General features: G+C 40.7%; 1 protein-coding gene across 2 annotated transcripts in view; it reads right to left on the bottom strand.

The window, feature by feature from the left end:
* Positions 1–1,697: 1,697 nt before the first annotated feature.
* Positions 1,698–14,022, bottom strand: part of LOC142493009 (myelin and lymphocyte protein-like) — a 29,607-nt gene continuing 17,282 nt past the window's right edge. Inside the window, exons 4-5 of one of the 2 annotated variants that reach the window (XR_012800964.1) lie at positions 6,827–6,949; positions 1,698–3,885 (exon numbers count right to left, since the gene is read on the bottom strand). Coding sequence is in view for 1 of the 2 variants with exons in the window: in XM_075596374.1 (XP_075452489.1) it covers positions 3,808–3,885 (78 nt within the window). In the remaining variant the exon portion in view is untranslated. The remainder of the gene's footprint in view (positions 3,886–6,826; positions 6,950–14,022) is intronic. The other variant, XM_075596374.1, reaches the window with a different exon arrangement.

Raw genomic sequence — 14,022 nt, 5'->3', positions numbered from 1 at the left:
TAAGTATGGGCCTTGATGCTTTATAGTCATCCCAGATCTGATTCATTTTATATGTCATCCTTTTGTAATGTTTTAAAATGTGAAGATTTGGGAAGAATGGCTGGACAAATGTCTGACATACCATACTGTAAATGTTCATTTTATAGATAACAAATCAATGACAGTGTTTTTTTTAACATTCTTTTCAAGGGTGCAACTATTTATTTTTCAAAATGATGAGACAGAGGCCCTTGCCAAGTACCTGCCAGGATTTTTACCTAATCTCTTTTGGAATAAGATGGTAAATCATGTATACAGACAAATTATTGATTCTCCCCCCCCCCCCCCCCTTATTTTGTGTGAAATAATTATGCTCCCAAAGCATACAGAGGAAGAGCAAACAGCTCGCGGTAAAAGTAGTGTTATGCGGAACTGAAGAAATTATTGCATTCTTATCACTGTGAGATTTGTCAGGGAGAGCTAAAGAGAAATATAAGATATTAGGCAATAGATAATATCAGTGTCAGTACATTTTAATATACTTATACTACAGTGTACGATAAGCAGACTAGGGGCCAAGGACTTTTTTGAATGAGTTTGACGGAAGATGGTTTGTTACACTTGAGGCAGGCCCATTCCAGGGGGGAGAGGTGTTGAAGAGCCCTGGAAGTTCAGGGACAACGCTGTTGGAAAGTCTCCTTCATCTACTGTCAGTGGCCCTGAGTATGTTTCAGCCGCTCAAACTCAAAGTGCATGATAACAAGCCTGACCTGCAAACATGACATACATAACAGATTTAATTATTGCATATCTAATATTCCTCTAGTAATAATTAAAATATATTATTTATTTTTTAAACATATTTTTATCTATTTATATTTTTGAAAAAGTTTATTATTTATTACCTACTTTATCTTTAACACTATGGAAACAATAAGTGCTCTACTTTTTCCATAAAGTGTATTTTTATCTAACAGGCTGGGTGGTAAATGTGTGAATTTCACTTTTTCTTGCATGCCAAAGTTATGGCACAACGAGCCATTTTTATAGTTTAGCTACTCGAGACACTGGACACATTTTAACAGGATTAACAACCTTATCAGGACTAGTCACCCTCAGGGTAACTTGCTTTAAGTACAAGGCTATAAAGTAGATTGCACATTAACAATATCTATTCTAATTACTGGGTTTGACTTTAATTAACTTAACTATGGTAGAAGGCGGTCAGTCTTCATACAACACAGCATGGAGCTGCTGAATCATATTTTACTAATACCGGTATATATTTGAAGACCCTCTTTACTTGCTATGACTATGCATGTAATGAGGAAATTGAAAGGTTCATATTGTACAGTATGAATAGGCTAAATTTCAAACATTAAACACCCCCGTAGGAAAATCAATGAGGAAGCCTAGATGCTTGCTTTCCTTGTACATAGGATGCACACTCCTGCTTTTTGCACTCTGGATAAAAAAAGCATCTACAGTTCTCTAATTACATTGCAAATGTGTAACTACTGAACGACTGTAAGTGAAGATAGTCACCACTAGAGGTCAGAGCACCTCTAATCAGAAAACTGGAGGAGACACATAGAGAAAAGTTCAATAACTCATTAAAGTAAAGTTATAGTAAGAAGTGAGCGCCATAATTGAATGAGGCCTGAGCGTAAAAGCTCAAACATTGATTTAAAAGTAAATAAAGATCATTACTGCAAAGGCATGTGGGGAAGTATTTATTTACTGAATTTACAGTGGTTCTTCATGGCAGATATGGTAAAGGTTAACACAGAAAATGCATGGAATAGACACAAGGGGATCAATTGGGGTCCGAGAACTTGCAGCAGGTAGGCAACTGGCAAACTAGCAAATACTGCAATAAAGTAACCTTAGGATCCCATAAATTCTCTCTGCACCTCCCTCTTAAAATCGGAATTCAGATCGCCATATTCAATAAATACTACAGCAGCAATGCACATTTTATATGGCAAGACAAAGCTCGTTTGCAAACAAAAATTTGCGAAGGGGGAAAAATTATACAGGAAAGTGCCAAAGGGCTCACGGTATTTTTTCCTCTTTCATTAAAGTGGTCGAAGTGTTTACCTTCAGTATAAAAGACGCATTGATATATAGATAAACAGTATGCAACTGACATAATAGATAGGGGAGGGATGTTGTGATGAATCCCTTAGTAACCGCGGTCCTCATAAAGCCTTGCCCCATGGATACATGAACTAGAAAGATGCCCTGCTCAACTTTATTCAATTCAAAATATATTTATAAAGGAGGGGTGCAAGTCAGGGAGTAATGAAGCAAGGAGAACAGAACCCTATGTAGTGCACTGCAAGGGGAGCCTCCAAAGTACTAACACAAAAATAATACATCTTCATTAAATCACAAACTTATTAAAACCAATTAAAAATGAACTGAGCGTGGACTCACTAATATGCCTAATGTCTATATAGCCCAGGTCTCTATAAAATAATTGCCCTTATTAGGAATATTAAATACTGTATTGTGTCTTAAAAAATGGCTTTTACATTAAATTATGAAGTATGTGCCATTGATTTAGTAATTCAGTCTTTTCATAGTAGATTGTTTTAAATATGAGTCTGAATCTCCAATAATTAACCATTGATTTCTTTATCTTTCCATTTTCAGTCTTATTTGTTCAGCGCAGTGAAAGCACAAACTTGGGGCAAATGAAAACAAAGGGATATGTCACATTAACATGTGACGAAAAACAGGAAAAGTGACCAGATATAGAAGTGAGAAAGGAGAGATACTCCCAATCAGTAGAATGATATAGTGAGAATATTGTGAGGGGTCCATGTATCAACCCAGAGAAAAGTGTTTTCATGCACTGCTCCTTTTTTTTTTTAGCAGAGTTGTATCATACTGTATGTAAGACCAGTTTCTTACTCTTACATCTAATGCAGCATGTTAGACTTACAGTGCATTACTCCAGATACTGTATGGCAAACTCCCCTTTAGGGCAAATGAAGGGGAAACGGATGATGCACAGACATTCAGCATGTGATACATCTCATAATCTGTGTGCTATTTAAATCCTGCCCAACTCCTCCTACTGACACTCCCCAAATCACAAGCTAGGGCAGACTGGGCAAAATTACAGCAAATAACTTTGATACAGGATGAAAATGCCCCATGTTTGTGCCAACATTGCCTGGATACATAGACCCATATGTCTTATCTGCGATTTCCATAATTTCATTATGGAGAAAAAATAAAATACGTCTTTCTCATATGATATGCGGGTTAATGACTTTGCTGCAAGACACACAGTGAAGGGGTTAAATACTAAACTAGAAAATATGCACTTCCCATTTTCAATGTGTGGCTTCAATTTAGCTTCTCAAAATAATAAACTTCTTTAACCTGTGTCAAATAAAACCAAAGATTTTGTAAGTTACTAAATGTTACAATGTGGCAGCAAAGAGCTCAGATTTGGATCATGTTTCAAATAATTAATTATATACATTTATTCATCTTTCCTTTTTTTGCCTAAAGTGTTTGATATATTGTACTAAATAAAGTACAGTATTTCAATACAAATATTAGCATTTTCACATATTGTAACTATGGTTTAACTATAAGTCTGGTGTCATTTTCAAAAATGTAGTAAAATGTATGGATCAACTAACTACAAAATAACATTAAGAAATCAATTTACCACTAACGTAATTATAATAACAAATATCTCAAATTTGTTTTGTAACAACTCTCTTAATATTTCCGTGAGTTGATACTGTACAGAACTCATTTGAAAAAGGTCTTCAAACTTCGGTGTGTCAGAGAGGTTTTTTGACATTAGGAAGATCTTTTCCATCTCAGTAGGGAGAACACTGCATGAATCACGTATGACACTGTGGTAAGATAAGCAAACACCTAAAAGAGACAAAATACAGACATTAAATACACCTATGAGACTCTCTCTCCTTATTATATAGTGGACTTGCATGAGGCAGCAGTTCTGAGGGGGTCCCCCAAACTTCTGCATCTATCCTAGACAAGGCCAGCCCTTCCTGGACTTTTTACTGCCCTGTGCTGCCAGAGTTCTACTCCAACCCAGCTGCACGTCATTTACCAAAGGGCATTTGCGGTTTGCTGTCGTTTGGCTGATCTTTGCTGTGGCCCATGCCATTGGATTGTGAACTATAACTCATGCTGAGCAAACCCCCTCACTACTTTTCGTGTCCACATTCATACAGCATTTGTTTTAGATTGTAAGCTTGTGAGGCAGGAATGTAATTTCCTATTGTGTCAGCTTACTTATATATACTATTTTTATTATTATGATATTATTGTCCTCTCTCTCACATTGTACTGTGCTAATGGAATATGTTGATATCATACAAATAAAAGATAATAATAATGAAATCAGTGCATTATTGTGTTATACAATCCTACCATTGCTGTGATATCTACTTGACTTCTTTCTTTTTAAGTAGTCTGCACTGTACTAAAAAAAACTCTACCCTAATGGCTTGGGAGAAATAGGTCATTAAAATGCTTTCCTGACGTGGAGGCTTCCAGAGTGAGCATGTTGTTAACATACATAAACATTTGAGATATTTATAAAATGTTTTACCAGGGAGTAATACATTGAGAGTTACCTCTCGTTTTGAAGTATGTCCTGGGCACAGAGTTATGATAACAATACATGGATAACAATTAAATGCACAAAGGTTATATATTGAAATTAGAGACATTTCATGGACAGTTAGAGGTATGATTATGGCATATATAACATTTGCAGACAAGATTCAATTGTGTTAGGAGAGGTAGGATAGGCTTGCAATGTGTTAGTAGAGGCCCTGCCTCAAGGAGCTTACAATCTACAGTATAAGGCCGGGTAAATTGAAACATTGGGTACAGGGGATAAAAGGGCTGGTGATTTTCAGATTTAAATAGAGCAGTTTAAACATTAACAAACATCAGCGAATGGCAGTAAATGGCTCACGCCCTTTGGCTGCCACCTTTGGGGTGAAGCTGATGTAGACTGAAGGGGTTCAGACTGATATCACAACTAACAGCTAAAAAGAGGCCTTTGTATTCTCCTTACTACAACAGCCTCTTTAAAGAACTGAAATGATGGTCCATTAAAAGGTACAGTATCACAGGTTAAAAAAAGTCTACTTTATTATTTAATGATAACCATTATTGATGTGAGCACTGTTTGTAGATTGTCAGCACAGTGAAAATGAATATGCGGAAGTGTTCAATTACTGTCCCTGCTGAATTATTGGTATGTTTAGGGAGAGGTGCGCCTTTATGAGAGAACCTGACAGTAGCAGGGTGTAGTCTGTTACCAACAGCTTGGACTGTTGAGCGTTGACCAGCAAGGTCAGGCAGGGAGGCAAGAGGGAGGCAAGAGATTTAAAGAGCTCAGCTAGGCTGCTAAAGTTTAAAAGACAGCATGCAGTGCTTTGTGTGGGTCTTCCTGGTTTGCAGAGGGAGACTATCGCTGAAGTGTGATATTCTGTATTATGGATATAGACTTTGCTTGCCAAAGCTGTGTTTTTTTGTTCCTCAACTTTGTAATTTTTGTTAATGAACTTTAACTGATAAATATGTTAATGTGGAGGGGAAAGAGGGGAAAACACTCTCGCTACTGTCTAATAAGAAAATTGGGGTGCTGGAGCTAAAATACGGAAGAGAAGAACCCACTTATGCAAATAGGTAGAAAAAGAAAGTCCCCTATTATAGCACTCCCAATGGTGTAATGGTGTATTGTTTAAAATAAAACTTTATTAGTATAGTAAATAAAATAAATGTGGACTAGTCGACCGCCCAAGTCTTGGGGTCAGCCTAGATCTTTGTTAGCAAAGGCCATAGACCTCAACAGCGTCGGCTTTAAGTAGTGGACTCTGCACCTTGGGCACATAGTGGCCCAGACAAGATCCCCGCCTGGGAAGTCACACTTGGGGCAAAGGCACTTCAGGTAGCGTTTCTCTTCCACCTTCACTACCAGGAGGCCTCCAGGCGGACGGTAGTGTGAGAAATCACAGGGACTTGCCATTGCAATGTTCGACTGATCGTGCAAAGACAAGAGGTAGCATGCTGTAGCTCTTCTCTCTTGCCAGACTAAAAGAAACTGAGGGTGTGGTCGGCAACATCCAGCTCCTCCCTTAGTTGAGACAGTCTTTCGGCATTGGCTGTCACAGTGCCCCCTCCCTGTGGTGGAGATTAGAGTAGGGGTTCTCTGGGACTGGGCGTGACTCTGACTCCTCTCCGCGCCATTCAAATCTCTTGGGCGCGGTTCTGGCTTTCACACCCTTGCAGAACCTTGCAACAATTGAGCAAACTGCAACAAAGTGCAAAGAATCGGCGCAGTGATAAAGGGCATATAATAGTGCCTTCAATTAGTGAATATAACATAAAACCTTAAACATAGGTGCAATAATAATAATCATATAGTGACTGAAAAAAGTGAAATATAAAATGAAGATTGCAGCTCTAAACCCTTTTAAATGGATGGTCTGTTGTATCCACTTCTAGCGTTGATTTCCTCAAAGTGTAAGGGAGCGCAGGTTCAATATGAAATAGAAAATAAATAGAACATAGTGCAAATAAAGTTTAGGGTGATGAAGTGTATTAAACACTAGGTCAAATGGAGACTCACGTGGTGTGAATCAAAATAAGGCGTTTCAGAGGTCAGTGGCAATGAGCATGACTATGGTGTGTGATGTGGGAACTTCAATCGAATATAGTGGTAGGCGATGTCACTCAGGGAGATTCATCAATCAGGGTAAAAAGAGAAAGAGCTTCCATAGCGTAATCCAGTAAAAATATATTGATATAAGCAGAATAAAAAATGAACACTTACATAGTGTCATAAGAATACAGACACATAAAATGTTGATGTCATCAGAAATGTTAACTCCCCGCTTCCTCCGTCACCGACCTCTCTGTCTCAGCACAACACTGCCAGAATTGATCGTCTGTGAGGCTGCAGGAGAATGTCCAGATGGTAAGAGGGTCGTTAGTGCAGGCTCTCGCATCTACAGAACAGCTCGGCGCCACATCAAGGGGGGACAGCCTGGAGTCCTCTGATGACGTCACGCAGGCGACTCTACGTGTTTCACTAGGCATGTAGCTTCGTCGGGAGTCATGCAGGAGTCATGGCAACCCTACAGAAGCTCAGCCTATTTATACCCTGAACACAAAGCTGATTGGCTAAACGGTTGACCAATGGTGAATCAGATACGGGAACATCGCGAATCTGCCAAATGCATGATAAATAAACAATAATACTGAGAATAACTGCGTAATCTCGGCGCATATTGAAAGACTATGGAGAGAAGAGAGGAGAAAGAAGACTAGTCACAGAATAAATATTATCACATATAATTCTTACAGAAACGGTATAATATCAATATCTGAATTGAGACCTTTTGGTATCATAGATTTGATTCTATGAATCCAAAAGGTCTCTCTTTTAGCAAGGTTCTGGAACCTATCTCTTCCTCTCCAATGGGGTGTGACATGTTCAATTCCCCTGAAAGTCAATAGTTTAGGGTCTGAATTATGGAACATTTCAAAATGTTTGGGAACGCTATGGGTTTGTAATTTGCGTCTAATATTACCCATATGTTTCATAATTCTCACCTTTAGGGGTCTTGTAGTTCTTCCAATGTACTGCAATTTGCATGGACATTCAATCATGTAAATTACATGATCTGTTTTACAATTGATAAAATGAGTCATATCAAACTTTTCCCCAGTGCTATTGGAGGAGAAGGTAAATTTTTCTTTGGAGCCTGAATTACATATTTTACAATTACCGCATTTAAAAAATCCTACTGGAGTTTTAAGCCAAGGATCTCTTTTTTCTTCTAAAACTTTAAAAGTACTAGGAGCAAGTTTACTTTTGAGATTATTTGCCTTTTTAAAGATGACATAAGCACGATCTGGAATTTCTTTAGCAAATATGGGGTCATTTTTTAATATGTGCCGGTGTTTATTGATTATTCTAGCTATCTTGGTGGCTTCACTGTTATATTGAGTGACAAATGTAGTCTGGTAATCTTTACCTTTAGGTACTCTATCAACTCTTTCTGGGTGCAATAATTCTGCCCTATCTAGAACATTTGTCTTTTCTACTGCTTCAGCAATGGTCTCGGGGTTATATTCTTTCTACTGAAATTTCTTAATTAAAAATTCTGACTGTTCTTTATATATAACTGAGTCCGTACAGTTTCTTCTAATTCGTCTCAATTGACCATAAGGGATATTCGAGACCCATTTTGGATGATGGCAGCTCTTTTTGTGAATAGAATTATTTCCATCCACATCTTTAAAAAAAAGTTTTTGTCTTAATGAGCCCTTTATCAATATACACTTCAAGGTCTAGAAATTCAATGTTAGTTCTACTATATTTCGAAGAAAATTTCAGATTCCGATCATTATTATTAATGTATGTAAAAAAGTTTGAAAGTTTATTTTCATCCCACTCCCAAATGAGAAACAGATCATCGATATATCTTTTATAGAGGACTAGATTTGCACCAAACTCATACTGCGACCACACATGGTCATTTTCCCAAATGCCCATGAATAGGTTCGCATAGCTTGGTGCAAATCTGGTCCCCATTGCAGTCCCACAGACTTGGAGAAAATATTAATTATCGTACCAGCGTGACTCTGACTCCTCTCTGAGCCATTCACATCTCTTGGGCGTGGTTCTGGCTTTCACACCCTTGCAAAACCTTGCAACAATTGAGCAAAAGATTATGTTCTATTCTGCTCTCCTATTCATATGATTAGTAGATTACGATCATGGTGCAATAGAGGTAAATAACATATATTAACAGATTGATCAGAAAGATCTAGAAAAGACCCTCCAAAGATGCACTCTATGATAATAGTGTACTGATATATGACTTATTCAGACAACTTTGTTCTCTCTAGAGTAGGATCCGTTTAAAATCACAAAACAATAAAATTTTATTACATCCAAAAATTATGTGACATTGTAAAAAAAAAAAAATCTTAAAATCCCCATAACGGATCAGTAGAGATTCTCTTAAATATAGAGATATTTTAACCATATATGTTTCTACTGTGACATCCAAATAGGTATTACATACATTGTATATGTTCTGTTAACTGTTTGTGACACTAGGTATATGACTCTTTGTCTGGAGTTATTAGTCCTTATGGCTAGACCCTAAATATTCAAATTAGACACAGATGGACTATTTTCACAGTCAAGGTATGTTAACACTTAAATTAGTGTCTTACTTGTGTGTCTGAATATATAGTGGCAATAAGGACTTATAGTACCTAGTGTCTCGGCTACTTATGCAAAGATTCTGCCACAATAGGTCAGGATAGTAAATCAAATACATATAAGCCTTTTAGCAATAATTTGCGTCTCCCATATCAACATTCTTGCTTATAAGTGACATGACATTGTTTATCATCTTAAATGGATATTCATCTGTGGCTCTTAATTTATCAAGAGCACAATGCATCACAGTATAAACATCCACATTCTAACTCCACAGTAAGGGGTTTTTGTTCTGCCTCGGTGGGTCAGAATCAACCGTGGCTGTTTATGTAATGTATTAGTCACTTATTCTATCTTAATCTCTCGATAGTTTATACATGCACTTCCTCACAGTAATCATAGTAAAAGCAAATGGTGACTACACACAATAAATAACATCTCAGATCAGTGTCTTAAGGAAATACCATAATAGGCTATAGCGATATTCACCCATAAAATGCTCTACTGTCAGTTTCTATGTAAGACACTTACAAAGCATATAGCTATGTGTCTGAATCTGAATTGTCTATTAAGTGCATGCTATGCGGGAACGTTATTAGAACAAACAGTTAAACAAGTCTGCCTCGGTGGGTCAGAGTATTCAGAGCTTCATGATACAAGCCGTGTTTCCGGGTAATGGTGTTGCCCTCCGATTACGTCACGATGCACGTTTCACGAGATCAACTCGCTTCTTCAGGTGGGGAGGAGTCTGGCATTCAGACCATACATAGGGGATATTTCTACTCCCTTGATTGGGGGCGTGACTATGTCTCCTATTAGAATGAATGACTCGATTTGTGCCTATCAGATCCTCTGCATAGCGGACTCAATGTACCAAGTTCTGCAGTGAGCTTTTGGAAGTTTGGATGATAGTGACCATATGACGATTCTCACTGAATCAATATATATGTAGGAGTAACAGAGAGTAATAAAACTGAGGATTTAATTTGGAACAGTATAGTTAATATATCAAACAGAGATAATAAATCAGAGGGTTTCATTACATTCGTGAAAGTATATATTATGAATAATGAATATCCACAATAGATAACTTGATAAGTGGTGTAGGATTGTGATAAAAACTTGTGATCTGCCCTTAATTGGTCAATACAGATCATTATAAATATTAAATTACTATATAAATAATAAGTGATACATTAAGTGACTAGTTTTTGTTAGATTAATTATTATAACAACCACTTGTGTATTAGTGTAGGAGTGTGACTAGTGAGCTAGGTGATCTGCCCTCTAATGGTCAATACAGATCGTTGTGTACAGTCAGTGTGTGTATGTGTGTGTGTCAGTCAGTGTGTGTGTGTGCGTGTGTGTCAGTCAGTGTGTGTATGTGTGTCAGTCAGTGTGTGTGTGTGTGTGTGTGTGTGTGTGTGTCAGTCAGTCAGTGTCTGTGTGTCAGTCAGTGTGTGTGTGTGTCAGTCAGTCAGTGTGTGTGTGTGTGTGTCAGTGTGTGTGTGTGTGTGTGTGTGTGTGTGTGTGTGTCAGTCAGTGTGTATGAGTGTGTCAGTCAGTCAGTGTGTGTGTGTGTGTCAGTCAGTCTGTGTGTTTCAGTCAGTGCGTGTCAGTCAGTGTGTGTGTGTGTCAGTCAGTGTGTCAGCCAGTGTGTGTGTGTGTGTGTGTGTGTGTGTGTCAATCAGTGTATGTGTCTCTGTGTGGGGTGTGTGCTATTCTCTGTGCCTTCTGCCAGCCCCCCAACTCTCCTCCCCCTCTGGCAGAGGAGTCTGGGCTGTCGCTGCTGGCAGAGGTTCAGAGACACGGGGAGGGGGAGGGGAGAATGTCTTAGCTGTCTGTCTGATTCCTCCAGCCCAGAACCAGCCCCCCTCTCTCCTACACCCCGGCAGAGGTACGGGGAGGGGATGTTCAGCAGAGAGTGTGTTTCTCCTGTACCCCCCCCCTCCGCACACTGCCTTCCCTTCCTTCTCTCCAGTGACTGCAAGTGTTGGAAGCTGACGTTGCTGATGGCCTCTTCTGCCAGCAGTGACGTCACTTCCGTCACCAGCTACTCTCCATTAACTCCATTCACTACCATGCAATTTTCTTCATGTGGTAGGTGCCGCTAAATAAGTTTCACTTCAAAAAATAAAAGCTATTTACAGTATATTAAAAAAAATGTATCTTTCCGTTATAAAAAAAGCTGTGTGTGCTGTGCACGCGCATAGTAAGTGAAACTTCTTTGACTTTTGTCACAGAAATTGTATTTGTATTGGTGATGTTTTCAATAAAAATCAAAATACAATTTCATTGACAAAACGCAAATACATTTGACTTATAATGCGCGTGCTCTGCACACATCCCCTGTATTAGCTATTTGCACTGAGTGTGAATATGTGTGTCAGTGTGTGTGTATGTCAGTAAGTGTGTGTATGTGTGTCAGTCAGTGTGTGTGTGTTTGTCAGTCAGTGTATGTGTAAGTCAGTCAGTCAGTGTGTGTCAGTCTGTGTATGTGAGTCATTGTGTGTGTATGTATGTGTGTCAGTCAGTGTGTGTATGTGTGTCAGTCAGTGTGTCAGTCAGTGTGTGTATGTGAGTCAGTGTGTGTGTGTGAGTCAGTGTGTGTATGTGAGTCAGTGTGTGTATGTGAGTCAGTGTGTGTATGTGAGTCAGTGTGTGTATGTGAGTCAGTGTGTGTATGTGAGTCAGTGTGGGGGTCAGTCAGTGTGTGTGTGTGGGGGTCAGTCAGTGTGTGTGTGTGTGTGTGGGGGTCAGTCAGTGTGTGTGGGGGTGTGTGTGGGGGTCAGCCAGTGTGTGTGTGGGGGTCCGTCAGTGTGTGTGTGGGGGTCTGTGTGGGGGTCAGTCAGTGTGTGTGTGGGGGTCTGTGTGGGGGTCAGTCAGTGTGTGTGTGGGGGTGTGTGTGGGGGTCAGTCAGTGTGTGTGTGGGGGTCAGTCAGTGTGTGTGTGGGGGTCAGTCAGTGTGTGTGTGTGGGGGTCAGTCAGTGTGTGTGTGTGGGGGTCAGTCAGTGTGTGTGTGGGGGTCAGTCAGTGTGTGTGTGGGGGTCAGTCAGTGTGTGTGTGTGGGGGTCAGTCAGTGTGTGTGGGGGTCTGTGTGGGGGTCAGTCAGTGTGTGTGTGGGGGGGTCTGTGTGGGGGTCAGTGTGTGTGTGGGGGTCAGTCAGTGTGTGTGGGGTCAGTCAGTGTGTGTGTGGGGGTGTGTGTGGGGGTCAGTCAGTGTGTGTGTGGGGGTCCGTCAGTGTGTGTGTGGGGGTCCGTCAGTGTGTGTGTGGGGGTCAGTCAGTGTGTGTGTGGGGGTCAGTCAGTGTGTGTGTGGGGGTCAGTCAGTGTGTGTGGGGGGCAGTCAGTGTGTGTGTGGGGGGCAGTCAGTGTGTGTGTGGGGGTCAGTCAGTGTGTGTGGGGGTCAGTCAGTGTGTGGGGGGGTCAGTCAAGGTCTGTGTGGGGGTCAGTCAAGGTCTGTGTGGGGGTCAGTCAAGGTCTGTGTGGGGGTCAGTCAGTGTGTGTGTGGGGGGGGGGGGCAGTCAGTGTGTGTGTGTGGGGGCCAGTCAGTGTGTGTGTGTGTCCTGCTGCAGCCAGGGGCGGGGTGTAAAATTGCGCACCACTTCTCCCCCTCCCCTTCTGCGCCCCCCCCTTCACAAATTCTGTGCACCCCCCGACCGACCCCCCGCGCCACAAGTTATCGCCGCCGCATATGTCACGGTGTGTGGGGGTGTGTGGGGTTCGGGGGGGGTGTGTGGGGCTCGGGGGGGGTGGGGGGTGGGGGGTGCGGCGGCGATTAGGAGCGGCACCGCCGGCTATCGCCGCCGCCGCCGCCACAACATGTGACAGGGGCGGTGTGAGCGGAGCGGCGTCCATTACGTGACGTCACTTCCGTTTCACATTTCGCCCCACATCTATCCAGTTTTATCCCATCAGAGGTGCCACTAAAGAAGTTTCACTTCAAAAATGCTTAAATGGTGGTTCACAGCCGTCCGTATGGGTATAGCAAAGGATCATGCGCAATCAATAAAATAGGTTGATTTAATGTGCACTAGACATGTACAGATATGCCACAAAGTAACTCTGACGCGTTTCGTCCTGCGACTAGGACTTTGTCAAAGTCCATTCACGCCATCGATGTGTCAAGTCTGTGAGTACTGACGCCCACAGGAGCTTGCTGTATGTGCATAGCCGGACATCCAAACGAAGGTGCATAGGATGCCAGGATTGGTGAGGGTAGTGGCGGAGTTTAGTGTTTGCTTTCCGTGGGGTGTTTTACACTCTGGGCACATGTTTCAAATTGCATCTCCTTACCACATTCTAGCCCCCTTCCTGATGCTAAGTCCATATTGCACGCAGTGAGCCTTCTAATACGTATTTCGTTACTTGGATTTGATCAGTGGCAGGACTTATATGATTATACTTCATTATGTTGCATTACCTTTTAGCATAACTTGGAGCACCAGTGTTTGGAGTTTGTTCTCCGCTCTATGCATCTTTCTGTTATAGTATACTTATAGTACTTCTAAAATTAGGTATTACCATTTGTTTCTTTAGTACTTGTAACAAAGAGGGTGATGTATTAAGGCAAATTTGGAGCAAAATTTACAGAAATTGCGTAATTTTCATATTGCCTCTTTACATCAATTTATTAAGGTCTATGCTCTATGTGCAATTTGGGGAGTGTCAATAGGAGATAGGGAGGAGTTACATGACACACAGTTTATAATGTGATATATCAAACTTTGCATTTCTGTGCACCAATCATTTTTTTGTGCCCAACAAATCTGCCAGATCTAAGGTGGCGTA

Source organism: Ascaphus truei, chromosome 4, assembly GCF_040206685.1.
Source record: "Ascaphus truei isolate aAscTru1 chromosome 4, aAscTru1.hap1, whole genome shotgun sequence".
Taxonomy (NCBI): domain Eukaryota; kingdom Metazoa; phylum Chordata; class Amphibia; order Anura; family Ascaphidae; genus Ascaphus; species Ascaphus truei.
This window is presented reverse-complemented; position numbering and strand designations above follow the sequence as displayed.